At 42.5% G+C, this 26,140-nt stretch overlaps 1 protein-coding gene across 1 annotated transcript; it reads right to left on the bottom strand.

Annotated features, from left to right (window-relative positions):
* Positions 1 to 37: 37 nt before the first annotated feature.
* On the bottom strand, positions 38 to 26,140 carry pcsk5a (proprotein convertase subtilisin/kexin type 5a). The gene is made up of 38 exons (XM_046376002.1): positions 26,133 to 26,140; positions 23,406 to 23,595; positions 22,021 to 22,125; positions 20,735 to 20,908; positions 20,443 to 20,586; positions 20,068 to 20,144; positions 19,729 to 19,817; positions 19,450 to 19,622; positions 19,043 to 19,249; positions 17,116 to 17,216; positions 16,912 to 17,015; positions 16,469 to 16,589; positions 16,039 to 16,227; positions 14,893 to 15,029; positions 14,626 to 14,748; positions 14,331 to 14,433; positions 13,879 to 14,069; positions 13,549 to 13,633; positions 12,968 to 13,071; positions 12,685 to 12,823; positions 12,335 to 12,450; positions 11,924 to 12,026; positions 11,220 to 11,356; positions 10,456 to 10,656; positions 10,261 to 10,329; positions 10,073 to 10,115; positions 9,732 to 9,874; positions 8,330 to 8,530; positions 7,275 to 7,358; positions 6,966 to 7,164; positions 6,070 to 6,284; positions 5,038 to 5,280; positions 4,230 to 4,466; positions 3,937 to 4,114; positions 3,103 to 3,320; positions 2,398 to 2,498; positions 1,769 to 1,964; positions 38 to 1,228 (listed from the first exon to the last, which is right to left on the bottom strand). The coding sequence occupies exons 1-38, from the start codon at positions 26,138 to 26,140 to the stop codon at positions 747 to 749; spliced, it is 5,730 nt and encodes a 1,909-aa protein (XP_046231958.1). The 3' UTR covers positions 38 to 746.

Below are 26,140 nucleotides of genomic sequence, written 5' to 3' on the forward strand. Positions count from 1 at the left end.
GATGGTCCTCTTACACGTGAGTCTTCTACTGTGCTCTACTGAGGATGTGCAAAGCAATTAATGGATCACTGTCTAGTAATTCAATAAAAATGGACTGAAGTCTGAACGTTGTTTTCAGTCGTATTCAATCACATCTGATTTGCCAGCTGGACTTTAATTGCTTTGCTGCTGAATGACAAATCAGTTTTCTTTCTGTGAAGTCATGAATTTTCTAATGAATTTTTTTGAGACTTTATTTGAACAGAAATAACAACACATTGTCAAATTAAAATTGAATGACAGCAAACATGGGAGAATATAGAAAAGCAAGAGAAATACCACAGTTAATCAAATTTAAAACATTAACCAAACACCACTACAATTTAAAAGTTGAATAATATGATTAATGAAACTGTCACAACCAGTAAATGATCATGACAAATTATGTTACATATGCAGGAAGTTATCATATTTCAAACCAATCTAGAAAGCAAGCTTAATTATGTAAAAAGTCCTCATGGAAGCTAAACAACATGGGAATTTTCTGCAGCACTTTTCCATTTGTCAATAGATAGCAGTTGTAAAACGCAGCTCAATATAAATAGCTTCTCATGTCTCATTTGGTTCGACTCATATTCAGTGAGGGATAAATGGGTCTGTCCCTCAGGGCAGGAGGCGATAAACAGCGCGGAGGAAGTAATGAGAGTGAGAAAGTGGGGGAATCAGAAGAGGAAAGAGAAATGTTTCTTTGGAGAGATTCTTATGCTTCACCGGAAAGTGTAGCTCTCGTCATCATACTCCAACTCGTCCTCGTTGTCCTCTCCCAGCTGTCCGTACCGGAACTTCCTGTACACGGTGCCGTCCTGGCCCATGTAAACAATGTCTTCATCTTCGTCGTCATCGTCGTCATCGTCCTTACTTCCCAAGCGACGTTCACCAATGTCAACCAACTGAGTCTCCTGGAAGCGACCACCGGAGGAGCTGGCACGGCCGCTGTGGGACGCCGAGCTGTAGCCACTGTGTCTGCTGCCACCCCCGTATCCACCCCCGCCAGAGCCCAGCTTCTCGTAGCCGCGGGGAGGGATGTCTGGGGGCGCACTCTTGGAGCGGGAGTGTCGGACGAGGAAGACAACAGCCACCATCCCCAGCACCAACAGGATGCAGGCGATGATGAAGACTGCCAGGTTACCTCTGGCCTCCTCTTCCTCCTCATTCCTGAACGCCAAGTTGGTGCTGAGGACACACTCTCCTAGAAATCCCCCAAAGACAGGAGGTTAAGACACAGATGTACAAATTGCTATACTCTCTAAATATTAAAGCATTTCTCTTGCTGTTTAATGGATTAGTGATTAGTCATTAATTTTATATCATTCATCAATATTTTTTTTGTTGTTGAAAGTAGGGAACGTGACACTGATTTTTTTAAAATCATTCATCTGTTTGACAAAAGAGAGAAAATGATGAAAGTAATATGAATGTCACTGTTGACCTGACCTCTACATTCTACTCCATTTTCTTTTTATTCAATTCAATTCAGTTTATTTATATAGCGCCAATTCACGACAAAAGTTATCTCATGACACTTTCCAATTAGAGCAGGTCTAGACCAAACTCTTTAATTAAAGTGTAACACAGAGAGCCCAACAATCCCCCCTTGGGCAAGCACTTGGCGACAGTGGTGAGGAAAAACTGCCTTTTAGAAGGCAGAAACCTCGGAGCAGACCCCGGCTCGAGATGGGCGGCCATCTGCCTTGACCGTTTTAATAAGCAGCACCAACCTATAGCCTACCTCGAGTCTCAGTGCAGTTGCAACAGTCCTGCTGCTGTGTTGTGGCCTGCTCCACCTCCTCATGGTGGCAACAAAGCAGACAGCGCCCTCCGGCCTCTAAGATGGCCTGAGTGGGACACGCGGTGCAGTTGGTGGGACCAGGTCCCCGACACTCCAAACAGGAGCTATCGCAATCTTCACAAGCATGGCCTGGGTCCTGACGAGAGGCAGGAGAAAGGATTGAGGCTACATTCCCATATCTACAGCATGAATTTTACATCACAACCAGAAACTCTTTGCCTCTGAAGACACGCATAACTTTAATTTCTAAACGGACTGAATATAACTGATGCACTGCCTTTCAGCTTAATCAATTAATATGCATCTACCTGCCAGACTGTTTCAGTCAGTTACCTCGCAGCATGAGCCAGGAGATTTATTTTGAAACTGTGACACAGTAATAATTTTCACTCTGCTGTTTGAGCTCTCTCCAGTAGTGCAGTAATAAGTCAGCCTAAATTACATTATATGATACCTGGGGCCAAAACATTACTAATAATTATTTTGGTGAAGCAAGGACAAGGTAGGGACTTTCTTAAAATAAGAAGTTAATTTTTGTGAAATTAAAACCTAACAAAAGATGTGGTTACCTTTGTAACTGGATACTGGCCTACATCGCACACGGACTCACACATGCCATCTGAGAGCAGGTATCCCGGGTAGCACGAGTCACAGGACTGGGGATCTTTTCCTGCACATATACAACAAAGTCTTAAAGTAAAGTAGTGAGATTCTATAGATGTCTTATTGTCAACAAATGAACTGATCCAAGTATTGTCTGTGAATGTTTATGAGCCACTCTATTGCCATTAGCTCCATATCCTGCTGCTGCTTTAAATATTAACTAGTGAACCAAGTCCAGGTCTGAAAACAGTCCCCAACAAATACACTATTTTCTCTACAATAAACGATTCCCACTTCTTTTAAGAAAATGTTGATAAAAATGACATGTCTTTAAAGATTCAGTAAGAACCAATGGACTTGGGTCTAGGAGACACACACAAGCTGGGGAGCTGTTGGTTTTAGTTGACAAAAAACAAAAAAATATAGCATATTGCCTAAATGTTCACATCATACTTTTAAGATTGTTTAAATGAATGCCCCTTTGTAGGATGTGCAGAACACATGAACCTTGTACCATACTGAGTATAACATTATGCAGTCAGAGGAGGCCACCACTTTGACGTCTGCAGTCCATGGAGAAAACAGCAGCATCAATATTTCATCACGTACATGCGATCTGCGCTTATGTTAATCTGCACGACATTAGATTACTGCTGAGTGGACGCTCGTACCCGAGCATGTTCTGCAACTAGCGTGGCAGGGCTCGCAGGTCCTGTGTGCCGCATCGTCGTGGTATCCCCGAGGACACGACGGGAGGCACCGGCCTTCTCTCCGCAAGTAGATCAGACCCAGAGCGCAGCTCAGGCAGCTGTCCTCTCCGCCTCCGATACACTCGCCACAACTCGGGTCACACTTCTCGCACGTCCTCGAGCCCGTGTTTCCATAGTGACTATGGGATAGGTGGTGAGAAAGTTATGATAGATTACATTCAATTAAATTAGATGAGATTTTGTTTGTCCTCAAAGGAAATTCCTTTCCACAGCCACTCAGTCACATACAGCTATAAACAACTAGTGGAGCCATGACAGAGGGAATGCAGTCAAAACAAAACACTTCAAACAGGCAGCGGTTCTGCATGATAAAGTCAAAGAGATATTTTCTTTTTTGCTATATGCTATGCTGCTCACATGCAGGTCTGAAAGTACATAGGGTGGCACATCACAGGAATAAATAGCCTTTATATCCCTATTGTGTTTTCTCTTGAATATTTAACCGCACATCAATTTAACGGTGCATTAATTTAACACTCTCAGTCACCGCACCCCAAATAAAATCAAGTCTAATTAGCATTTTACAGGCCACATGAAAGGCTATTTAAATCTCAGGCTAAATTAGTTCCCATCTCCAAACTGCACCCCTGTCCAGCTAACTAAAGGAAAGAAAAGCTTTAGTGTCCACAATGACATTATGTGACTGGGCAGATCTTTTATTAATGACAACACTGTGTGACCGCATTTGATGTGATGGATGAGCAGCACAGCTGGGTGGCGAGAAGGTTAAACTACCTGTGCTGGCAGGTCTCCACACACTCTTTGCCCTCTCGAAATAGGTGGGTTTTACAGACGAGGCACTCGTGGCTGTGTTTTCCAATGCAGGACTGACAAGAAGGGTGGCACGGTTCACACTTCTGCCCAGCCTCATCCCCGTAGTAGCCTATGGGACATTCAGCCACACAGGTGCCATCTGTACCAACAAACACACATGATGATCATGCAGCTACACAAACAAGCCACAGATGCCTGAAGAGCTTTCCAGGACACGCAGACTTCAGAGAATTCATGAGCCAATTTCGACTCACTGAGCAGGAGATGTCTCTGGTTGCAGCTCAGGCAGTGAGATTTGCCGGGTCCTGAACACCTGTGGCAGTATTTGTGACACGGATGGCATTCCCCATCCTGGTCCACGTACTGGCGAGGTGAGCACTTGTTGACTGATGGAACACAGTGGCCTTGGCCATCTAGCCTTTGATCGTCTCTGCAGCTGGCGCAGGAGCCAACGTGGGCTCCAAAGCAGGTTAGGCAAGATGCATCACAGTCTAGAAATTAAAAATAACTAAATCAAAGGGGATTAACATATCAACTTCAATATCGACTTTCTATCCGGTCACCCTGTGTCCATTTTGCTATACAGCATTGTACTTCCTTTTAAATGTCTTCCTGCTGGCAACTACTGTATGCAGCTACAAAAGTTGGCACTGCCTACAACACTTTCCTGGTAGAAACACACCATCCTTTGTGTTTTTGAATAACAAAACCAGAGCGGTGTGTCTTTCTCTAGGGAACTGTCTTTGGCATCGCTGTTCTGTTTTCAGGGTTGACAGCTGCCTGTTAACTGTCTGAAAAGCGTTGCTATTTTAGTCTGAGCTAAAGTAAGGAAACACATTCTGGCATCGCGGAGTGTATAATTGAGAAAATGCATAAAGGATGCTCTACAGAACAGAAAATGTTGCATCAGTGGGGAGAAAACAAAGTTTCAGGAGAAAATGAGCTTTGCACCCATAAGGGCAAGACAACATGAAAAGGTTTGGACCGATCAGCGGCTCTCAAGCTGTCCCTCAAAACTCTCAAACAGACAGACAAAGTTGTGCTGTATGTTATCTGCTGTACCTTTACATTCTCCTGTTATAGCATCTCTGTAGGTGTGGGAGGGGCAGGCTGCCAGGCATGCTCCATTATGCAGAATGGCCTCGGGGTCCATACAGGCATCACAATCATTGTTGTTCGGGCCATCACACAAAGCGCAGTCAGGGTGACAATGCAAACACTTCAATTGCTCTTTGTCCTCAAAAAACCTCTCCGGACAATCTAGTAGGCACAGGCCCTCGTGAAGAAAGTGATACTCCTCACAGCCTGCACAAAGAACAGCTTTTAGTATCGAATGGAAGAACACAGTGAAACTACGTCACACACTCTAAAGTCTTGAACGCAAGACAAGACGTGACTGAAAAACAGATTTGAGACAGGTGAGTCAAATGTTGTGCGACAAGCATACTAACTTGTAATAAAAACAAAATGTAGACCCAGTGGATTTACTGGACATGCTGGAGGCAAGGATCTGCAGCATGCTTGGATGTTCACAATACCATTGAAATGCGGTGATGATTAGCAAGCATTATGCTAATTTTGTACCCCATCTTTGTTCAACATGTTGGCATGCTAACATTTGCTAATTAGCACTAAGCATATGGAAAATCAGAGGCTAATGGGAATGTCATTATTACGCTGCAAGTATCTGCTCATAATCCAAAGTAGTGGACAAGGTATTAGAAAAAAAGCTTAAGGGATTTCCAGTTATTATTTCATGACTATCTGTACAAAATTTAATGACAATGCAACCAATAATTATATTTCATTAAAAAATCAGGGGAAAATCACCAAAGTCATTGTCTGGATGCCATGAAAACATGCACAAACTTTCATGGCAATCTATCCAACACTCATTGACAATCAGTTTGCAACAAACTGACCAGCACTGCCTGCCACCTCATGTCGCTAGTGTGGCCATAAATAACAACCACCACAATTACAGATAATGATAACAGAACCTGAAGAGGACTACAGAGATGTAAGCACATTGTGGACCGGACTCAATGAGCTCTAACAGATGAATTTGTTCTTGTTCGCATTGTGTCTCAGCACCTGTGCACTGCCCGAGTGGGTCGCACTCCTGACAGGGTGAGGGGCAGCGTTGGCACTCTCTGCCCTGGACGGTGTGCGCTGGAGGACACTCCTCCACACACTGGTGCTCATGTAGGAGAAGAGGTTCTTCACAGCTGAGGCAGTGGGTGGCGTTCTTCCCACAGGACGCACAGCCCGTCGCACAGCTACGACACACCTGGCCTGCAGGATAACCCCTGTGAGAAGCCAAACAGACACACAGAAATACACTGATCCTATTATACGTGTATTGCATTTGCATTCTTGACTTAACACCTTGATTCTGCTGAAATCACGACTGGTGATGTATTTTTAATTCATCAGTTTTGCTTGTAATATGCGTCAAGCTGGACTGCATATATTTTTTTATTTAATTTTGAGTTTGTGTGCCACTGCTGGGGTAAACAAGAGCACTGACACTCTGCTCCATGCTTCAATCTACAGAGGACAGCTGATAATTAATCCAGACAATCATGTAGTACTTAAGTATTGCCAAAAAAGGCTTAATTGTTGGTAATAAATATAAAATAAAAATAAAACCCTCATGGCCAAAACATTAAAATGGTCATCTTGATGCTAATGGACCTTTAAGGACCTCTTCAGCAAGGAGGAGACAGTCTTTCTGTCTCAAGGATGTCAGAGTTTATTGGCAAATAAATATCACACAGGAAACATGAAACTCAAGGCCTGAAAATACATCTTTTTCAAAAAATACATCTTCAGAAATCGTGCCTCAACCTAATTTTGACGGCAGGGTTAAATGCTCCCTCAATTTCCAGATAGAGTTGGCACACACTCATGTCCCTGCATGTGCAAAGCATCTAAATGCATTTAAACATGAGACGAAAAAATAACAGCTAGAGGACTGACCCCCTCACCTGACACACTCTTGGACACACTGTCCATCCTGCAGGAATAACTGAGCTTTCCGAGTGCTCTGACAGCGTGTGCAGTGCTGAGCGTCCACACACTGTAAACAGCCCGGGGGGCAGGCCACACACACTCCATTCGGCCGACTGGCAAAGAAACCCCCCGGACACTTTGACACACATGTTTGCTGTGTGGTCAGAAACCGCCCTGGAGGAGGAAGCCAGAGTAAACATCATCACTGCAAAAGAGCCGGATATGCTGTGGTGTAACCACAAAAACCTGAAAGTGCTGCTAATCTAAGTAAGTGACTGACAGACCTTTTGCACATTTCGTACACTGGTTCTTCTCTTCTCCAGAGCAGGACTCACAGGATGGGTGGCAGTCCTCACAGCCTCCGTCATCTGGAGGTAAAACAAACTTAGCCCTGATCCAGGAACATCACATTACAATTATCATTGTTCTGGATGGCATATGGAACACAAACATTTCACTCAGATGGTGAGCAATCTTAGTGACTTATGAAGCAGGAAAGAGTCTAGTTTAGATAAGGTTAGTCTGTTAATTAGCCAACAGTTTTGCCAAGAGATTTTGGGAAATACTTCTCTCTGCTTTCCTATCAAGACTTAGACCGCTCTCTTGTCTGTACGCTAAATATGAAGCAATGCTAGCAGGTAATTGTCTAGCCTGGAAAAATCTCCCTACAAACACCTCTAAATTAACGCATTAATGCATTAAACCAGTCCTTGCTGGCTGACAGGAAACGCATCACTGCTGGTGTCCCAGTCACAGACATCACAGATTTAAAAACTTCAATGCATTGAGAAATACAGAGAGATTTGAAAATACCTCACAATGACAGAATTTTGGGGATATAAATCTGTTTTTCTCAATCCAAAACAATTACGGAATCACACGAAAATTACACAAAACTGGCAATTACATCCTATCGGAAAATTTTGCATGCAGGTTTGAGGATTTAATCTAAGCTTTTACAGTTACTGTGATTCAGAGCTTAAGAACAACTTACTTGTGTGTGTTCATTTTCAACCTTTTTATTAACCTATGTACTTTTCTCTGAGTTATTTTAGTTCCTATAATTAAAATGTCTAGCTTCACTCTAATTACCATATGTTGTTTTAAGGTCTGTCCAACTAATTCTTGAGGGGGGGAACTAAATGTTCAGCATGTACAATCAATTATTTCAAAGTCAGTATATGGCCGACGTTCGGTGGTTGGTACAGGGTTCAGGAATGGTGGCGCACAGACCAATTACCCTCCAACATTTTTTTTCTGACCCTTTGAAGGTGCCCAAATCCCTGATTCATTATGGGAAGACAGTTGGATTAGTGGAATGCATAAGTATTATTCTCACCGCTGCGAAAGGTCTTAATGGGACAGACCTCATGGTTAGACACACACTCCCCGTTTTCCAGCGTCTTCCCCTCATCACACGACAGACAGTCATCCTCCTCCGGGCCGCTACATGTCACACAGTCAGAGTGACACTCCTCACAGTCATTGGTGTCTTCATCGCCATAGAAACCATCAGGACACACTGAGACACAAGTCCCCTCTGGGAAAAATAAGACAAGTTTCTAAGATCAATATTGTATGTAACCCACTTAGCTGGTGCTAGTTCACAATTTTAAGTACTTGCACTTTCCTTAAAGGGGAACTCCACTGATTTCACACATCAAAGTTTATTTATAGGTCTTGGGGAGTACTACTGCATAAGAGTGGGGAAAAAAAGTTGTATGAAGTGTTTTGTGACTCCCGAGAGAGCTGTGTGGAGTTTGATAAATCATTTGGGGGTGAAGACTACAAGTTTGAAAGTGAAAAAACATCTGGAGTTGTGGAGTTAGAACTCAGTGATCTTACCAGACTGCTGCAGCCCCCTCCTCATCTGTTTGAGGTTAGTGACTTGAGGCCATATTAAGAGCTACTAGCATAACAAACCTGAATCTCAGATGGAACTGCCTACAATTAAGTTGCATTGTGGGTAATGAAAGGTTTTTCAAGAGAGAATAATGTATATAACAATGGTGGGTGCAGTCTATGGATTTTCATTTTATGATGCAGTGCATGCAAATGCAACACTTTGTATGTCTACTAAACAACATTTTAGAGAGAAATACTGGACTTTGCACTCCTATTTTCATTTGACAGCTATTGTCAAGGCTCTTTAACTGACTGAGGACCTGCCCTGGGGCCGCACACCTTCAGTGGCCTGAATGACTTCACATTTACTGCATGGCAATTACCATTTGGTCATTTCATTAACTGCAAATTTTCTCTGGTAATATGCACCACTACACCACAGCATAAACTGAAGTGGAATGCATGCGCTTCTGCATTTTAACTCAAAGAGTTGTCTTATAGAGCTGCTCTGTCTTTCAAAATCAAGTTTTAATACCTTTAACAGACTTGCTGATGATGGTGCATGTCATAAAAAAAACAACAAAAAACTGTGTGTACTCAAAACATCTCAAACTAAGTCGGGAGGATAAATTTGAGAACCACAACTAATTTTTGTTAACAGCTTAATCTGGAGTAGCTGGAGCAGTTAAAATTATACAGTTTCATTTAAACACCTCAAGTACATTCTTTTAACAATACTGTTACTGAAGTGACATTTTTAAACCTTTTACTTGTGATGGAGTGTTTTTATATAGCAGTATTGATATTTTTAATAGAGCAGAGGATCTGAATACTTCTTCCACCACCATAAATAATGTTTCATTCCTTCATGTCTTGACAAAGTGGGGCGGTTTTACCTGATAGGAAGAGGTCGGTCTCACACCAGTAGCACTCATGTTCGTCACAGCTCACACAGTTGTCTTCACATGGAACACAGGTCATCTCCTCTTCCACGCTGTATGTCTTAGCAGGGCAGTTTTTGTAGCAGCCATCCTGAAAACTGATAACAAAAGCAACAGCCTATACCTGCAGTTTTCCCTCAGACACACACACACACACACACACACACACACACAAATCCACTGCGTACTCTCAGAAAAAAGGGCCCTTATGATTCAAGCATAACAGTGGACTGAAAAGCAGAGCGGGTGCAGAGAGGCGAGATCACACATGGCGACAGTGAGGCACACAGCCTTACTTGTAAAAGCCCTCAGTGCAGGACAGGCAATGCCTGGGGTTATCTGTTGAAAGCAGACAAAACAACTCAACTCTCCCTTAAAATGGAAACTACCAGGAAAAACTCTCGAACATGGACAGTGACACACTGGGAGGAGAGCTCAGTCTACTGTGGGAAGTGCTCATTTTGGCCATTGAACTGTGACTTACACAGGACACACTTCTTGCAGCCCTCCTCACAGGCCATACAGTCCTCGTAATCTGGATCCTCAACCTCCCCTGAGAAAAAGAAGAAGAAGAGAGTGAAAGAAAGAGAGAAATGTCAGGAAAAAAAAGGGGATGGGAGAGTGAACAATGGTCAGGTGTGAGACACGCTTTTCACTGTGTAAGGAAACAGCTGTTTACCTTCTCCACACTCCAGCTTTAGGCACACTCCATCAGAGACGTAGTAGAAGGAGTTGCACTTGAGGCAGTGAGTGGGGCTCGTGCAGAGCCGGCAGCGGTCCGAGCAGCGCTCACAGGTCCTCTCTTTGGTGTGGTAGAAGGCTTCAGGGCAGGCGTCCAGACACTGGCCTTTGTACAGGTAACGCTCCATTCCAAACTTATCTGGAGGAAAAAAACATGAAATCAAGTGTGATCTTGAACTTGGGCTGAACCTTGACTTGTGCAACTTGTACACCACCTGCCCAGCACCAAACAGACATTCACAAGCTGGTGAATATAATGGAGTATTCAGTTCATGATAAAAATCCAAATTTTGTTGTTTGTCTTTATCTGGTAGGTAGTATTTTTTTTCCCTCTCTTTATTTTACTCACTGAATGACAAAACAGGCCTCCAAATCAAATTTTTAGCTCTTAAATATATTCAAACATTAAAGTTGAAATCGTACATTGCTTAATTTTAGGAAAGCCTCTTCAGTTCAATAATTAAGTAAAGGGAGTACAATTTTATTTTAATCTTAATATTTTAGGAAGATCTGCTTTGCCTGCATGTTTAGGTACTGAGGGATTGTTTTTTTTGGGGGGGGGGGCTGTTCAGCCATTAGAGGGAAAAAAGTTACCATTTCCTGCTTAAAATGTACTTCTATCTGCTTATATCTGTTCTATTTTTTATGTTTCTCTCTATCTCCCACACACACAGTATAAATACTCGCTTGTTCAGTCCTCACCAGTGTCACAGCTGCTACAGTTAGCTGGCCCTGCGTCCACACAGGTGGCACAGGTGTGGTCACACAGGTGACATTGGCCACCGGACTGGTACTTGCCCTTGGCACATTCCTCCACGCAGTGGCCCTCATCCAGAGCCCTGCAGCAGACAACAACATCAAAAACCCTTTTTTCATCTGCAACACCGCTAAATCAACAGATATGAATTATGTCTATGCAAATGAGTTGAACTCATTTACATCCCAGCGTGTAACATATGGCAGTTGCACAGATGAAGCTGAGCGTGTTGACACAGGCAGAGGACAAGGAGGAGTGAGGATGGGTGCTTAAACTGAGAGCCAGTGTGGGAATTTTAGATACTGATGTTAATTATTTGAAATTCTGTGCTTAACATTTACTACATTATTACATATTCAGTACAATTAATAAATCTTTCATTATTATTTTCAGTTGATTGACTGATTAATTTTTGGTGTGATTTGTCAAATAACAGTGGAAAAAGGCCTACCAAAACTTCCCAGAGCCCAAGCTGATGCTTTCAGTTGTCATTTTTGTTCATACATATTACATATAGAAAATCCCCTCTCTCCTCTTGACAAGCTTTTAATGGACTCATGAATTAAGTGAAGGCTTGAAATGAGACACCTTTGTGGGATGTATTCATTTCCCCTCTGAGCCTGAATCTGAAAAGTCAGGACCAACTCACCGTGAAGAAACACAGCTGATGCAGTCTTCTCTTTGCGGCCCTGTGCACTTCAGACACGTTGCATCGCACATGTGGCACTTTCCGTCACTGTCCTGGTACTGTCCTGATAGACGTGCAGCGAAACATTAACACTGACTGAGACACAAGTAACCTGACCCACAGAGGTGGGCTCCATGTCAGATACCAAAGACAGGAAACTAATAAATATCACTAATAAATATCAAATTGTTAGTATATGTGCACGTATAGATACAAAACAGCCTTCATACTCTCATCAAACGTTAGCAGCTGTTGTGCATTTGTGAAATTAAAGACACGAGAGCACCGTGAACCAAATGTGTTAAGGCTGCAATATCTTTATCTAACTGCGGTGAGCCAGCATTTAGCAGAGGAGGAAGATGGTTGACTGACCGTCTGTACACTCAGTGTTAACGACACACGCTCCCTCCTGCAGGCTGTGACCGCTGGAACAGCTGCTGCAGTTCCCCCGGCTCGGCCCCACACAGGTGAGACAGCTGGCGTCACACCTGAGGAGGAGAGAACGGAGACTGAACACATGCGCACACAAACACACAAACTGACCGTGCAAAAAAGAAACATGGCACACAGAGAGAAAAAAAACTACACCCATACAGGCAAACAGCAACAATTACAAGCGTGAAAACGAGCACAAACACACACAGAAGCCAACCACCAGAATAAGGCCTGCCATCAGCAGATAAACAAACCACCCACACCTGAACACACACCAGTGAGCTCACCTCCTACATATCCTGTGCCCATCAGCTATCTCTGGGTTTGGCTCTGTGGCGTAGAAGCCAGCACTGCAGGACGGCACACACCTCCACTCCTCCATCAAGTAGCCTTCTGCACAATGGTTGCAAGCCTCAACACCTGCACCTGATGCCACAGTGAGGCACAAACAAACATGTCATTAAATGGACAAAGGACACAAAGGAGCACTGCAAACAACAGTGCTGGTGCAATGTGTTTTAAGGAGCTTTCACACAGTTCTGGACCCTGATCCTTGACCAGCGCTCTCACCTGCACAGGTCGCGCAGGCCTTGTGACAGGGCTTGCATGTGCCTTCCTGCTTGTCGTGGAAGAATCCCGCCGTGCAGCTCTGTTGGCACCGATTCCCCTGCAGACTGGAGAGGGTGGAGAGAGCATGTGGCACCGTGACACACACACAACCAATCATGAGACACCATCACGATGACTCATTGCCTTTCGACCGCAGACACAGTTTTCCAACCCACAGCACACCACCACAAGTACTTGGTGAACTGAGTCACAATATTCCGGAAACTTCTGACTTCTAACAATGCAGTGAATTTGACAGAGATGTTTTGTCCTTTCTTGTGATGATAACGCCAAATGGAAATGAAGATCCATTTTTCTTTTTGAGCCGTCTGTGTAAAGGGAAGATAATACATTCTTTTGAAAACAGAGTCAAAAAGTATTGTAGCTGTTTCTAATTGTTATAGTGCTGCACTGTATGTGTGTGTGTGTGCATTTGTGTGCATGTGTGTGCACAGGGAGAATCAGTATTCTCACCGGCTGGAGGAGAAGGAGCAGTGTTTACTGAGCAGTTAATTCAAGAATCATCAGAGAATTTGCTTCACCTTGTGTCTGGTTTGCATTCTGTGCAGATGCTGTAGGAGGTGCACTTCAAGCAGTTTTCGCTGCACTTTCTGCACATGTTGTCATCTGTGGGGTAATCAAACAGTACACATGGAATACACATCAGAGCGATTAATCAATCTCACTCACACACCCCTCAACTGCAGTTACATCAAGTGACAATTCATTTGCAGGCTCATATCCAGCTGGTTCCAAACAACGGATCCTTTAAGGTTTATTCCCTTTACTTCTGTCTCGTTAAGCATAATTACAAAAAATGTGACAGAACTCTCTGTAATTCCTAAAGGCAGATTTGAGGCCAGAAATCCAACCGTGGTCGAGGTAGTAGTTATCGCCACAGGCGGCTGTGCAGGTATTGGTCCCCTCTGTCAGGTGATGACCCGGCTGACAGGAAGTGCACTGGTCACTGCGACTCCCAGTGCAGCTCTCGCAGGAGGAGTAGCACCTCTTACAACGCCGACGGTCGCCCCAGAATCCCCTGGGACACTCTGATATGCACATCCTGTTGGAGAGACATGGATCATAGCAAACAGAGGACAAGGGATGTGACTCTCTAAATGAATGGGAAAGGTCCTTTTGTCTTCTTAAAGCATTAAGAATTTGGCACAATATACTGTATAACACGTGGACTGATTAATGACTGGTTATTTTTCATTTGCAACGTGTCTGAGCCATATGCTCTGCGGTTACATGTACACAAATGTACAATACACAACTAACTCCAATCCGCTGACTGTACTCTGCGCTGTGTAATCATGCTAACCTTGTGTTGTTCTTGAACTTGAGAAAAAAGTGTAAACACGTGACACACTGCTGCGGGCTGGGCCCCTCACAACCATCGTCACTACATTCTGGGTCACAGGGTCCTGGAAGGGCAAACATTAGCAAAGTCACTGCACCATCATGGCGAGGAGGTATTCAGATTGCTGATATAGTATCATTTTTGAACAAAAGAAACCACCTGAACTCACATCCACTGCACATTAGAGCACATTTAGCTGTGAGAGGTCGGAGCTAGAAGAAGGGACGGCTTAACACCAGCTGGGTACATGACTCACCGCTGTATTCTCCTGTGAGGTCATCATCCATGGGCATCTCAGCCGATCTGGTTTGCTCACGATGCACGGGATACAGCTGCTCTGCGGTGCCATAAATCACCAGGGACCACTTCTTTAGCGTCCCTAAAAACAAAGAAAGAAAGAGAGCACGATAAGAGGTCTGTCCCTGGAGGCCTGCACTTGCACTGCATTTTAGTTGCTGTTCTAGCAGAACTTCAATGTATGTTTCATAATACTGTTGTTGTATTACAAAGAGGAAGAGCAGACCTAGTTCAGCAGTGTCTCTCTTTTGAGACGTAGTATCCTGGATTTTCAAAGTCCACTCCCCTGTTGCCTGCTCTCCCCAGCAGTGAGTTGTCATGAACTCCCAGTTCTGAAATCCCTCAGTGGAGTCATCATGAGGCCTAAACCACAACATTACATAATCATGACAATACCACAAATACTACTACTGATGCTGCTACTGCTACAAAAACTGCTACTGTGACCACCAAAGCTACCACTGCCACTAATAACAATAAGTGTGCTTATCAGTCACTTGGTCCAAGTGAAAGATCAACTTAAACTTACAAAATAACTTACATAACTTACATGCAAATAGAGCTTTATCATCAGCAAAAAGGATTCTTAAGTATCCTAAAAGTAAACATAACAAGATTCAAACAAAAGACTGACCTACTGTCACCATATAAAGTTGATTTGAAGAACTTGTTAGCAAACAGTGTCTTATTTACACAACCAACAGATGCACAAAAACATTAATATTCATTCAGAGTTGTGCAGTATCTGACTCTTTAGCAGCTAAATGCTAAGCAGGGAGTGTACAATCGGAGCTTTTTCCCAGAAAACAGCTGCCTCGCCGGAAACTCTGCCGTGAAAACCAAAACAACAGCCTGAAAGACACTAAAACACCCCAAAGAGCTGAGGAGAACTACAGAGTCATATGATAATAATTATGTGTACACAACAATATGAGTGACTACTTTCATACTGTTACTGTAAAATTAAAGATTAAAGCGGCTTTAATTAGAGTACTTGAACAAATGTACATAGTTTTCCACTGATGTGCTTTAAATAACAATTAACACCAAGAGTCTTTTTTGTTTTAATTTGTGGTGTATTTTTAGCATTGCAGAGCTTGCTGAAAGTAAAACTGCATCCAGCAGATAATTGCCAGGAATTAATTTTGCCAGAAACTTGCCCAGATACCAGTTTCCTGATCCCCTGTGATGTTCCAGTAGTGTTTGCCAAAATCCTTATTTTTTTTCTCCCCTATTAGGACAAGGTGCCAAACTGAAGAATTTAGCACTGTGTTAGTTAAATGCTGAGCTCTAAATGAAAAGTGTGTGGATTGCTGCTGCATATATATTTTTCCACACATTCTGTTTGTGATTGAGCATTGCTCTCAGTTACCTGTTAGCTAGCAGCTGCGACACGGTGCCTGAAGGTGACGTGAGCGTAATGGAAAGGTCGCCACGACGACTGTGAGTGATGGTAACACGGACGACGACATGCTCCACATAAACAACGCGCTGCAGGGGCTCGTCAGAACAGCCCGCACTGTCGTACACAGACGTCAGCACCGAGCCTGGATGAATAGTTCTGTCATGAGACAGAGAGAGGCAAAGAATAAAGAGACACGACGGAGCAGCAGAGATGAGAGAGGAGGCAGAAAACAAGGAGCACAGGAAGAGGAGCAATAAAGAAAATGACACCCATTAAAGTATGTGAGAATCAATGTGAGAGAAATCCGTGTGAGAGGAGAGACAGAAATAAACAAAGTGTGACAAAGGGGGAGGAATCAAGGGAAGCCCTGACTCTTGCAGTGCGGCTGGTGTGATACCTGCTCAGCTGGGTGGGGGCCTCCGCCACACACTCATGCTGTGAGGGAACTTGTTTCCAACGCTCGGCCTCCTTCACCATGTTCTCAGCATCCAGCAAGCCAAAGCCATACAAGTGGCTCACTGACACAGACGCACAAATACCAGATTAGGCATAACAGGTTCTGTAGCATATAAAAGACATCACACGCTCCTGGGACTTTGTAGGCGTTTATTAGTGTTGGGCTCACAGTGTCTCATTAGTTTGTGAGCTCGCTGTTTGATAGTTTCCTAAAAAAGAGCTTAGAGAACATTTACCAAAATATGCTTATCAAGCTTGTAAATCTTCTTTATTGCATGTTTTGAGAGGAGAACATTGCAATTTTTCATTTTCTAACAAACTACCTGCAACTACTGAAATTGAAAAAAACAGTTTGGAAATTAAGCAGAGGCCCGCTGGGAGTACCTTTGTATCCGGCTCCATTAATGTGCCAGTCAGGAGCAACAAGATGATGAGCTTTTGATGTTCGGACAATAATGTGCTGCACATCCCTCCAGGTTAGCAAGGGGCTGAGAAAAAGTCAAAAAGAGATCAACATAGTGCCATCACCAAGTCATAGCTGTTGACCTGTGTGCCTGCATGGATTTTGGATGTGGGAGAACTGCTTACTTGGCATCCAAAGTGAGAGCGATGACCCCTGCAGCAATGGAGGCGGAGAGGGAGGTCTCTGATTTAGACCGGCTACAGCTCTGCTGTGGACCAAGAGTTACCTGTTCAGAACACAAGATCTGTTTAGCCTCTTAAAATACCTGCTGTTACCCTGAACTGTACTTTTCGTCTTTGCTGGCTGGCCTCAATGGAGAAGTCCACACAAGATTTATATTTGTACTGATTTACATACGTATGTAACAATGTGTGAATTGTTTCCTTGAGACAATGCAGCACTATTACTAGATGTCCTGTAAGTGTACTGTTATTGGCTGTAATTCATGGTTTTGAGCCTAATTGCTCTTGTATTGTTTCTATTTCATTCTACTCTTAATTATATTGTGCATAATTTTAATTATATATTTTCTTTAAGTTCCTCTAATTATTGGTGTGTAATCTGTCCTTGCACTGCTGCAGCATCTAAACGTCCCCTCTGGGGGTTTTGGAAGTACTGAACCGAGCATTTCCAGGTATGCATGAATATAGTGTTGGCATGTTGTCAAGTGCACTAACAAAGAGATTCTGCAGACATAAACACAAGAGGAAAACCCCTCAGTGAGCCCAAGGCCAGAGGAAAAGCTCTCAATGTTCTGTATAATTACAGTATGTCTTTGTGTCCTGGTGTGTTGCCATTCAAAAAACAAAACTTACTGCCAATCAGTCAGAAAAAATGTAGGAACAGCTAATAAGCTTGTCATTTGGCCAGTCTGCCTATGCTGGCAGCTACTGTAGGCCCCATGTGTCTAAAGTTTGGCTTTCAGGACGTTTGCAGAGGTTGTTACTGCATAGTTAGATGAGCTGCAACCACACATATGCTCCTCTGAAATCTTACTGTAAATGAACTCTAGTGTCTGTTGAAGTGAATGGGAAAATATATAGAAGAATAAACCCGTACTACAGAGTCTAACAAGTTCATCTGACTACTTTCTGTGTCTTGTGACTTTAAAAGTTGTCAGAAAGAAAGTTCACAGGAAGTATTTCTGGGGCGCATTTGTTGATTGACAGGTGTCTCAGAGCATCACACTCAACTGCAGAAGTTGTCGCATGTTCGCCCCCAACGCTGCCCCCCGCCTTCCAGCCTCCACCTTGCTTCCCAAATGTGTATTTTCTGGCTTTAAGCAGCTGGCAAGATGGCATTCATTTTAAAATCCAAGTACAAGAGCCCAAGCACAAGTTCAGCCATAGTTACAAATGTACAAAAGTGGTTTTCAGATTCGTTGTCAATATACTATCAAAATGGAGGAAAAAAGCATCTTTGCAAATAAATAAATTGATATAAAAACACAACACATAACTTAGTTACTTCATAATCTCTGCAGCAAAGTCAGGTCACTCTTAATTATGTGTGTTTGTATTTGGAGTTAGAGGTGAGAAGTCAGTAGATTTAAATACTTCATATTTCACTGCAGGTTGAAATGACAATTTCATTCATCAGTCTGTACTTTCCTGGGAAAAATAATGCAAATTCATACAAATTATAAAGAAAACAGGGAGGTCGCTGATGGAAAAGCTCAATTTACATGTAGGTAAATATTTGTGAATTATTCATTTATTATTATCATTATTATATTATATATTATTATAATATATATAACACTATTCTTCATAAATTGTTCAGCTGTATCTGTGGCATTGTAGCACTGTAGCATGTCATGCTCACCTGCTGTGCACTGACCAAAAGATTCTTCTAATAAGAATTATTATTTTCCTTATAATCAGTATTAAATTATGTTCTACAAAAATTACTCACCTGTAAAATGTAAAAAGTATTACATGATAATCTTGAATGACATTAAAGTGATAAAATTAAAAACAGAACGTGTTTACTTCTTGGGGATATCTAGTTATGAAGACATTTCTTAGGTCACCACTCACAGCCTCTGCTCACCATTTCCTCTGTCTCGCCGCCAGTGTAAGCTGTTGTAAGTATCGAGGAGCACTGCTCCAGGTAATCTGGCTGGCTTCCACGCCGAGTGCTGCTGCTGACAGAGATAGTGTAGATACTGCTGCCATAGCCATCACAGGAACAGTGGTCACCTCTCCGCCCTCCGTTCCCTGATGCCCAGACAAAAACAGAGCCCCTCCCGTGCCTGCCCTGAGATTAATTGGGGAAAGCAGACAGAGGTGATTAATTTATTAATGATATTTACACATCGATAAGGAGGAAAAGATAAGCCCTTGAAGTGAATATATAGCCGCAGGTAGGACACAGATGTAAATAAACACACAAACAACGAGCTCCTTGTTTCCTCGTTCACATACAAACTCTCTTTGAGTCATCTTTCTTTCTCTCACTGTTTTAATGCCATTCTGTAAAGCAAGACGAGCCAGGAGCCCAGGTCCCTCCACAGTGGCCCCGTCATCTTCTGGCCCCCAGCTGGCTAGGTAGATATCAATATACTGTGGTCTGAAGCTCAGTGATTGGGCCTCCACAACGTCTGTCACGTCTCCATCTAGCATACGAATGCCTGAAGGCGAAGGGGGCAAAGAGTAATGCTTGAATTTGTTCTACACAAAACTTTGACCTCCAGGCATCTTTCGGCATTCTAACTTCATGCCGTTACATGGACTCACCGCCGATCCGTGCTTGGAAAGAGACTCCAACCGTGCAGTGCGAGTTATTTGCAGCCGCAGCAACCGTCCCTGCACACTGAGTCCCATGGCTTGGGAGAAAAGAGGAGAACATCAGAACACGAGGGTAGATGCATATGCATGAGGAGAAGACGGGCTATTTCCGTTACATCAAACCAGTGAGAAGACAGAATTCAAACTGGGGAATTTGCATATCCATATATGCATGTAATTACTGCAAAACGGAAAGAGAAGCTTGCATTAATTAAATTTAGAATTACGACGGGGAAAGGAAACTGCAAAACAGGTGCAAAGGGAAATCTAGAAATATGAGGTACTCACTAGTTGGAAGCATTGTTGGAATAATTTGGTGAAGGATCCCAGTCTTGTCCGTTCACATCATAACTGGCGAGAGGATCCTGAATCAGATGGATAGTAAGTAGAGGCACATGATACTGTAAGACGCCAGCGGCAATCTGTTTCTGTTTCATCAGACAAATCACAAAGAGCATTATTCACCAATCCACTCGACAGTTAAGTGGATCAGACGTTTAATGTCCATTCCAATACTCTTGGATGGCCTTTCTAAACCTTTGGCCCGAAAGCTCTGTCTGCAATATCTGTCTCAGCTCGGCGCTCTAACACTAAGAGCTCTGCCAAATTGCTTATGATTAATGTCCCCTTCCCGAGAACAGCGTCCCATCCCAGGGCACTTACATAATTTGGCTTCAGATCCGGATGCTCTCCCTCAATGCCATCATCTAGGACAGACACCACCACACCCTTCCCAGTATACCCCCTCCTCCAGGCGCCTGCAATGTTCATACGAGACTGGCAGCCTTTGGACTCACCACTGCAGTGCTGTGGAGCAAATAGTGGGACATTCAATTTAGCCCTTGGGAGTAAAGAATAAATCAGGGTCTATTTTAGGCTCTGTCTGTCTGGGTTTATGTGCCTGTGTTTCAGACTTGAGTGAGCTTAGTGAAGGGAAAAAAAAAATCTGACTCACAGTGTACCACAGGCTGCTCCACATTGAGTCATTATAGTGCAGTGTCCGGGTGCTGCTGGACTGAGGACGAGCGGTGGAAAGGCGTTTGGTTTTGGTGTTAGTGGAGTAAATGTGTTTGGCTCTGGGGTTCCTCTTTGCTCTTCTCTGGATCACCTGTTGTTGGAGCCATTCCACCTTAAAAGGAGCACACAGCATACTTCAGTGCACCACTGAGTGTTTTAGCAACGATTGGATGGATTACCTTGAAATTTTGTGCAAACATTCACGTTCCCCAGAAGATGAATCCTAGACAGTATTGCAATCCTGGACTTTTTATCTAGCACCCCCAGCAGGTCATATTTTTCACTTATCCAGTGAAATATTTTTAAATCTACAAGATGATTAGTGCAGTTTTTGGTACTCATATTCACGTTTCAGCAGTGATTAATCCTAATGACTTTGTTGATCCACTGACTTTTACTCCAGCACCGCCATAAGGTTCCCTAATTTTTACCTTGCACCATCGTCAGGTCAAATTTTTAATTTGTACTTAAGGTTATTACCAAATATCCTAATGATTAGCAGCATTTCCACGAGCCTCACCTCTCACAGAGCTGCTTACATGGTTGTTAGTCTTGTTTGCAATTTAGAGGATAATACTGGTGTGTGACAAATTGTGTGTTTGTGTTGCTTTCAGAATTTGGGCCATTATTTCTAACGGTTATAATAAAACTATACGAAAGGCGTGCATAGAAGACTGAGTAGGCTGACGAATGGGTTAAACTCAGGACTTTAATTTAGGAGACTTTTTCAGCTTTTGGCTTGGAACAGGACAAGAGGATTGTTCTCACTTTAGCCATGGCCTTCAAATTTTGGCAGCTGAAATTGCTGGCATTTGCTCAAAGCCACATGTACCCGGCAAAAAGTCAGCACCTCCATCAGGTTAATGACATGGAAATAATAAAAACAGTAGAGCTTGTTAATCCTAGAATTTATTACAAGAGGAAGAAATGACTATTATTTTGTTTAAATATAATCCTGAAGGCTATGCTTTGTTAGTGGGTCTTAGCATGTTAAGGTTTTATGGCTGCATGAGTGTGTGCAAGGCCATGATGTGAAGGGATTGTGCAGAAAGGGTCAGTACATGAACATGTGTGTGTGTGTGTGTGTGTGTGTGTGTGTGTGTGTGTGTGTGTGTGTGTGTGTGTGTGTGTGCTTATGTGTTTGTATCTGCTGGGAGGGAGGGGACCTGCAGCTGATTAATAATCCAGCAGTCTTCCAGTTCTTCTCATATCCCTTTACTGTACCTTGGTCTCCTTGGCGATGCTAACAGTCACCTCTTTGTTGGACACAGTGGACCACTTCGCCGTCTCGTGGTGCCGAAAACTGTAATAACTCTTCAGGTCTCCAATCTGGTGAAACAGACACCAAAGCCTCTAAATTAGCTTGTTTTCTGGTGAAGGTGCGCTGCTCATCCAGCTCTGTCACTTCACTAAACCGCTGCTAAATTATGAAGCCGCTTCGGTGTCTTTCATTAAAGCGGCTACCTTACACCTGTGATAGTTTTTCAGGCGACGGCAACCTGAGCCACAAGACTCCAGCCGCACTGCTGCTCGTGTGTGTCTGCAATGCCATGACGTAAACAGAGTTTTTAATATATAAGGAGAGCAGCTGAGGGTAATTTGGGTTTAATAAAAAAAAGTGTCATGTTGACCATTTTCTGTGACTGACAAGAAGAAATTATTACTGTTATTGTTATTATTATTATTATTATATTTAATCCCTGTTGACTCTGTTGTAAAAATTTGCTTTTGACTTCTGACCTCAGCAATATGAGGCAAAACATCTTTCCAGTTTCAAAGAGTGTTTTTTATATCACCCACAACATAAAATATGGACCCAAGACCTGCAACTTTCATTACAGCGCCTATCCCCAGGGAGTACATGTGTTGAATTTAATGGGCTTGGGCTTTATAACTTGCTTGATTTTATTTATTTGCTTTATTATTTATTGATTTTGCTTTTATTAGGTCATTTTGTGGGTGTATTGACATGTCTTGGCTGACTGATTTGAAGTAAAAATCAAATCAAATGCTAATATTTAACTTCATTTTGCAGTAGCTCAGTGGAAGTTTAGAATTACTGCTCTACCACTTTATTACATTTTTATCATTTTGAGACGTAATCTACTGTGTTGGCTTTGACTGTCAAATAGGATCGAGTCTTTCTTAAATCTTGAGCAGAAATTAAACATTTCTCCAAGTTTCTTCCAGGCAGATGGTGAACTGCACTTCATCTCAGAGTCTCAAATTTAATACAGTTTATACTTAATAATCAAGTTTTATATGACATTACAGATGTGGCAGTCTGGTAATTGGCTGAGTGGCCACTATTAGCCTGTTGGTTTTTCTGATTAAATCTACATCAGTTACGATGGTGAGATAGAATTTCTTAACAGTTTGACACAATATTTTGCAACGGTCACCGAGTTGTGCTGTATTTCAAGGTGTTTGAATGGGATGTGGTCTAACTGGAAGCTTGTGAGCCTCCCTACAGGTCTGCATAAACAGGGACACACTGAGAAACGAATCAGCATTGGCAGTAATGAGGTCAAAACAGCAAATGGTGCTCAGTGCAGTTTGTTCTTGTCCTTCTGGGGCTTCTTCTATACAGCATGTTGGATAACACCTACCTGACCCATGTTAGTAAATCCATATTTCTCTGCTATCCTGTTGACAGACTCAGGGTCAGCTCTTATTCTGATCGCCCAGTCGTTGGTGTAAATCGCTGCATGACAAAACTGGAGGAGAGTTCCCATCCACAGCGCGTAAAAGCGCACCATCATTGCGGAGATGAAGAGGCCTCCTCTAATCAGACTGCGCCTTCAGTGTTTCATGCGGTGCCCTTGCTACCTGTTTTACGAAAAGCGGATCTCATTACGGGAAGATTTCGCTAAAAACTGAAGTCCAATGTCGCGAAGGAGCAACGTTTCATGAGAAGTTGTGCAGAAACGGAAGGAGCTGTGCCGGCTGAAGCTGTCAAGACTTGACTCTCCTTCACAATGAACAAGCAGCTATCAAATTACTGCTCCAATATGGGAGCCAGGGATCAACTGTAGTGGGTCCATTGAGGATCCGACCAGCAGCCCAAAATGTCCTTATGGTGCAGCTTACAGTTTAATTAAGTAGACCGTCTGTTTCCGCATTAATTGCCCCTGCAAGTTACTGTAAAAACATCCGCACTTGGCCAATTTAAAAACATGTTCAGTGACAAAATTGTCATCTTTAAAATCGAATAAAAAAACTACAACGACCTCAACAACAACAACAACAACAATAATAGTCAGTTTTTCAATAGATCCATTGCATCACTGTACAATTGGTCTGAGTCATGATGAGTATGATGTTCAGGGTCCAAAACTATTTATTTCCCTAAATATGAAAAATTACACTTCCACCACATATTTGTGTGTCATCACTAGAACAGTATCTGAGAGTATCAGATCTGAGAGTTATAATCTCACGACCCTTCAGATTCACTTGTAATGGAGTATTTTTAGACTCTTACACTTTTACTTAAGGCTTAAATCTTGTTATGCCGATGTGTCCACTGTGACAATTTGAACCACATTCATAATGATATTCTCATCATCGTCATGTGGTCACTGTGTGAAGTCATCGTATATACGGATTGTTTGTTTGCAATTGAAAGCGTTGTTTTGAAACCAGAGGATGCATTAAGCAATTTGCATTTTCGGCGGGGGGGGGGGCGGGGTAATTTGCCTGAAGACAATGGATTTTTTTTATATTTTTTTCTGGCCAAATTCCTCTCCCTTTGGCACCACAGCAGTCTGTGCATTGTGAAGCAATATCCCTGCATTTAAAAGTTCACTGCTTTAACTGGGTCAATCTGAAGCAATCAGAAAAAGAAAAAAATCCTTCATGGTGTATAAGAAGACCATCAAGATATTCTTAAATTTTAATGTTGCGGTTCTACCCAGGTGGGAAATACCTTACAAACTGCAGCAAACATATGTGCACTGGACCATACTGACTTCCACACATGTTACATTTCTAACAAGATTAACAACACAGCATTTTAAAGGAATAGTTCCGATAAGTTTGATGCCACTGAAGTCTGGTGAGGAAAACTGGAGGATAAACCAAAAGAGGAGAGGAACTCAATGAAATCCTTTGTGTGATCTACAAAGCTTGAGAGCTCCATTTCATCTATTTATACTGCAGGATACCACAGAGAAAACCAATCTCAACTTCTCACCCGGTGCCAAAATAGCTTCTTAGTGCCTGTTTCATACGCTATGACACTGTAATATATGGAGAAATGCAAATGACTGGAGTTGGTGGGAATTTGAGGATTACCAGATTGATTCAGTGTTCTGGTATGTTAATTACAGCAGAATCTTTGTTTCAGAAGAAATGTTTCCTGTTTTGCATTAATGCAATATATTACCTACAGTATGTAGAGGTAATATATTACTTCTACAGATATCAAACTCAGCACTACACATTGCTGCTCCTCCACATCCTATGGGTTACATACTGACTTTACACTGGGCTCCAGGCCCAAACACTGAGGAGGTAATTCTATAACATCCACTGACATTGATCTTCAGGGACAGTAATTCCAATTAATGCCGCAGCATTAGTCATATAATTACGTGATCGGAGACCTTCTATCTGTGTGGCAGGTTCATAATGCAATGTATATTGCATGTTGCCGGAGAATCCCCTATTAATTAAGACGAGTTGTAGGCTTCGGCCTCTTGTTGCTGATTTGATGCTGAGGGAAATAAAAATCAACTGATCATTACCGATCCAGCAGCAGCTGGTCTGGTGTCAGGATAGATGCAAAACAATCATTCAGTCACTAATAAAACTGTACTGCATGGAAATCTGGATGGACTTTCATATCAATTATGTGAATCCTTTGAAAACTTGAATACGAAGGGGTTTAAGCTTGATATTAAACCAAACTGGTTAGCTTAGCTTAGCATAAGAACTGGAAATGAGGGGAAACAGTTAGCCTGGCTCTGTGCAAAAGGCAACATAATCCATCTACCAACACCTCCAACGCTTATTGATTAGCACATTTTATCTCAGTCATTTAATCTGTACAAAAGCAAACAAAATCTACAAAAATGACAAGTTGAGGTGAAATATAATATAAATTAATTAAGGAGCTTTATACATGCTTTTTTTGCAATTTGGCTTCCCCTCCGTGCTTTCACAACAAGGATTGGTTTGCAGTACATATGAGGACAGACTGTCTGTTACGTATCAGAAAATGAAATGACTAAAGGAAATACATGTAATGCAACAAGAATAAATAAAGAAAAAAATAAAAGAAAATCAAAGTTCCAAAATGCTTTAGTCATACTGTCTGTTCTGTCATCACGTACCAGTCCAT

Source organism: Scatophagus argus, chromosome 20 (genome assembly GCF_020382885.2).
Source record: "Scatophagus argus isolate fScaArg1 chromosome 20, fScaArg1.pri, whole genome shotgun sequence".
Taxonomy (NCBI): Eukaryota; Metazoa; Chordata; class Actinopteri; family Scatophagidae; genus Scatophagus; species Scatophagus argus.

Bases quoted from the DNA above. Each gene is read 5' to 3' on its own strand.
- pcsk5a (XM_046376002.1), bottom strand. The intron at 17,217-19,042 runs GTGAGCAGAGGC...TGTTCTGAACAG, and splicing joins GCGGCGAGACAGAGGAAATG to GTAACTCTTGGTCCACAGCA. The intron at 10,657-11,219 runs GTGAGGACTGAA...TTTTTCCTCCAG, and splicing joins CTGTAGCAGCTGTGACACTG to ATAAGTTTGGAATGGAGCGT.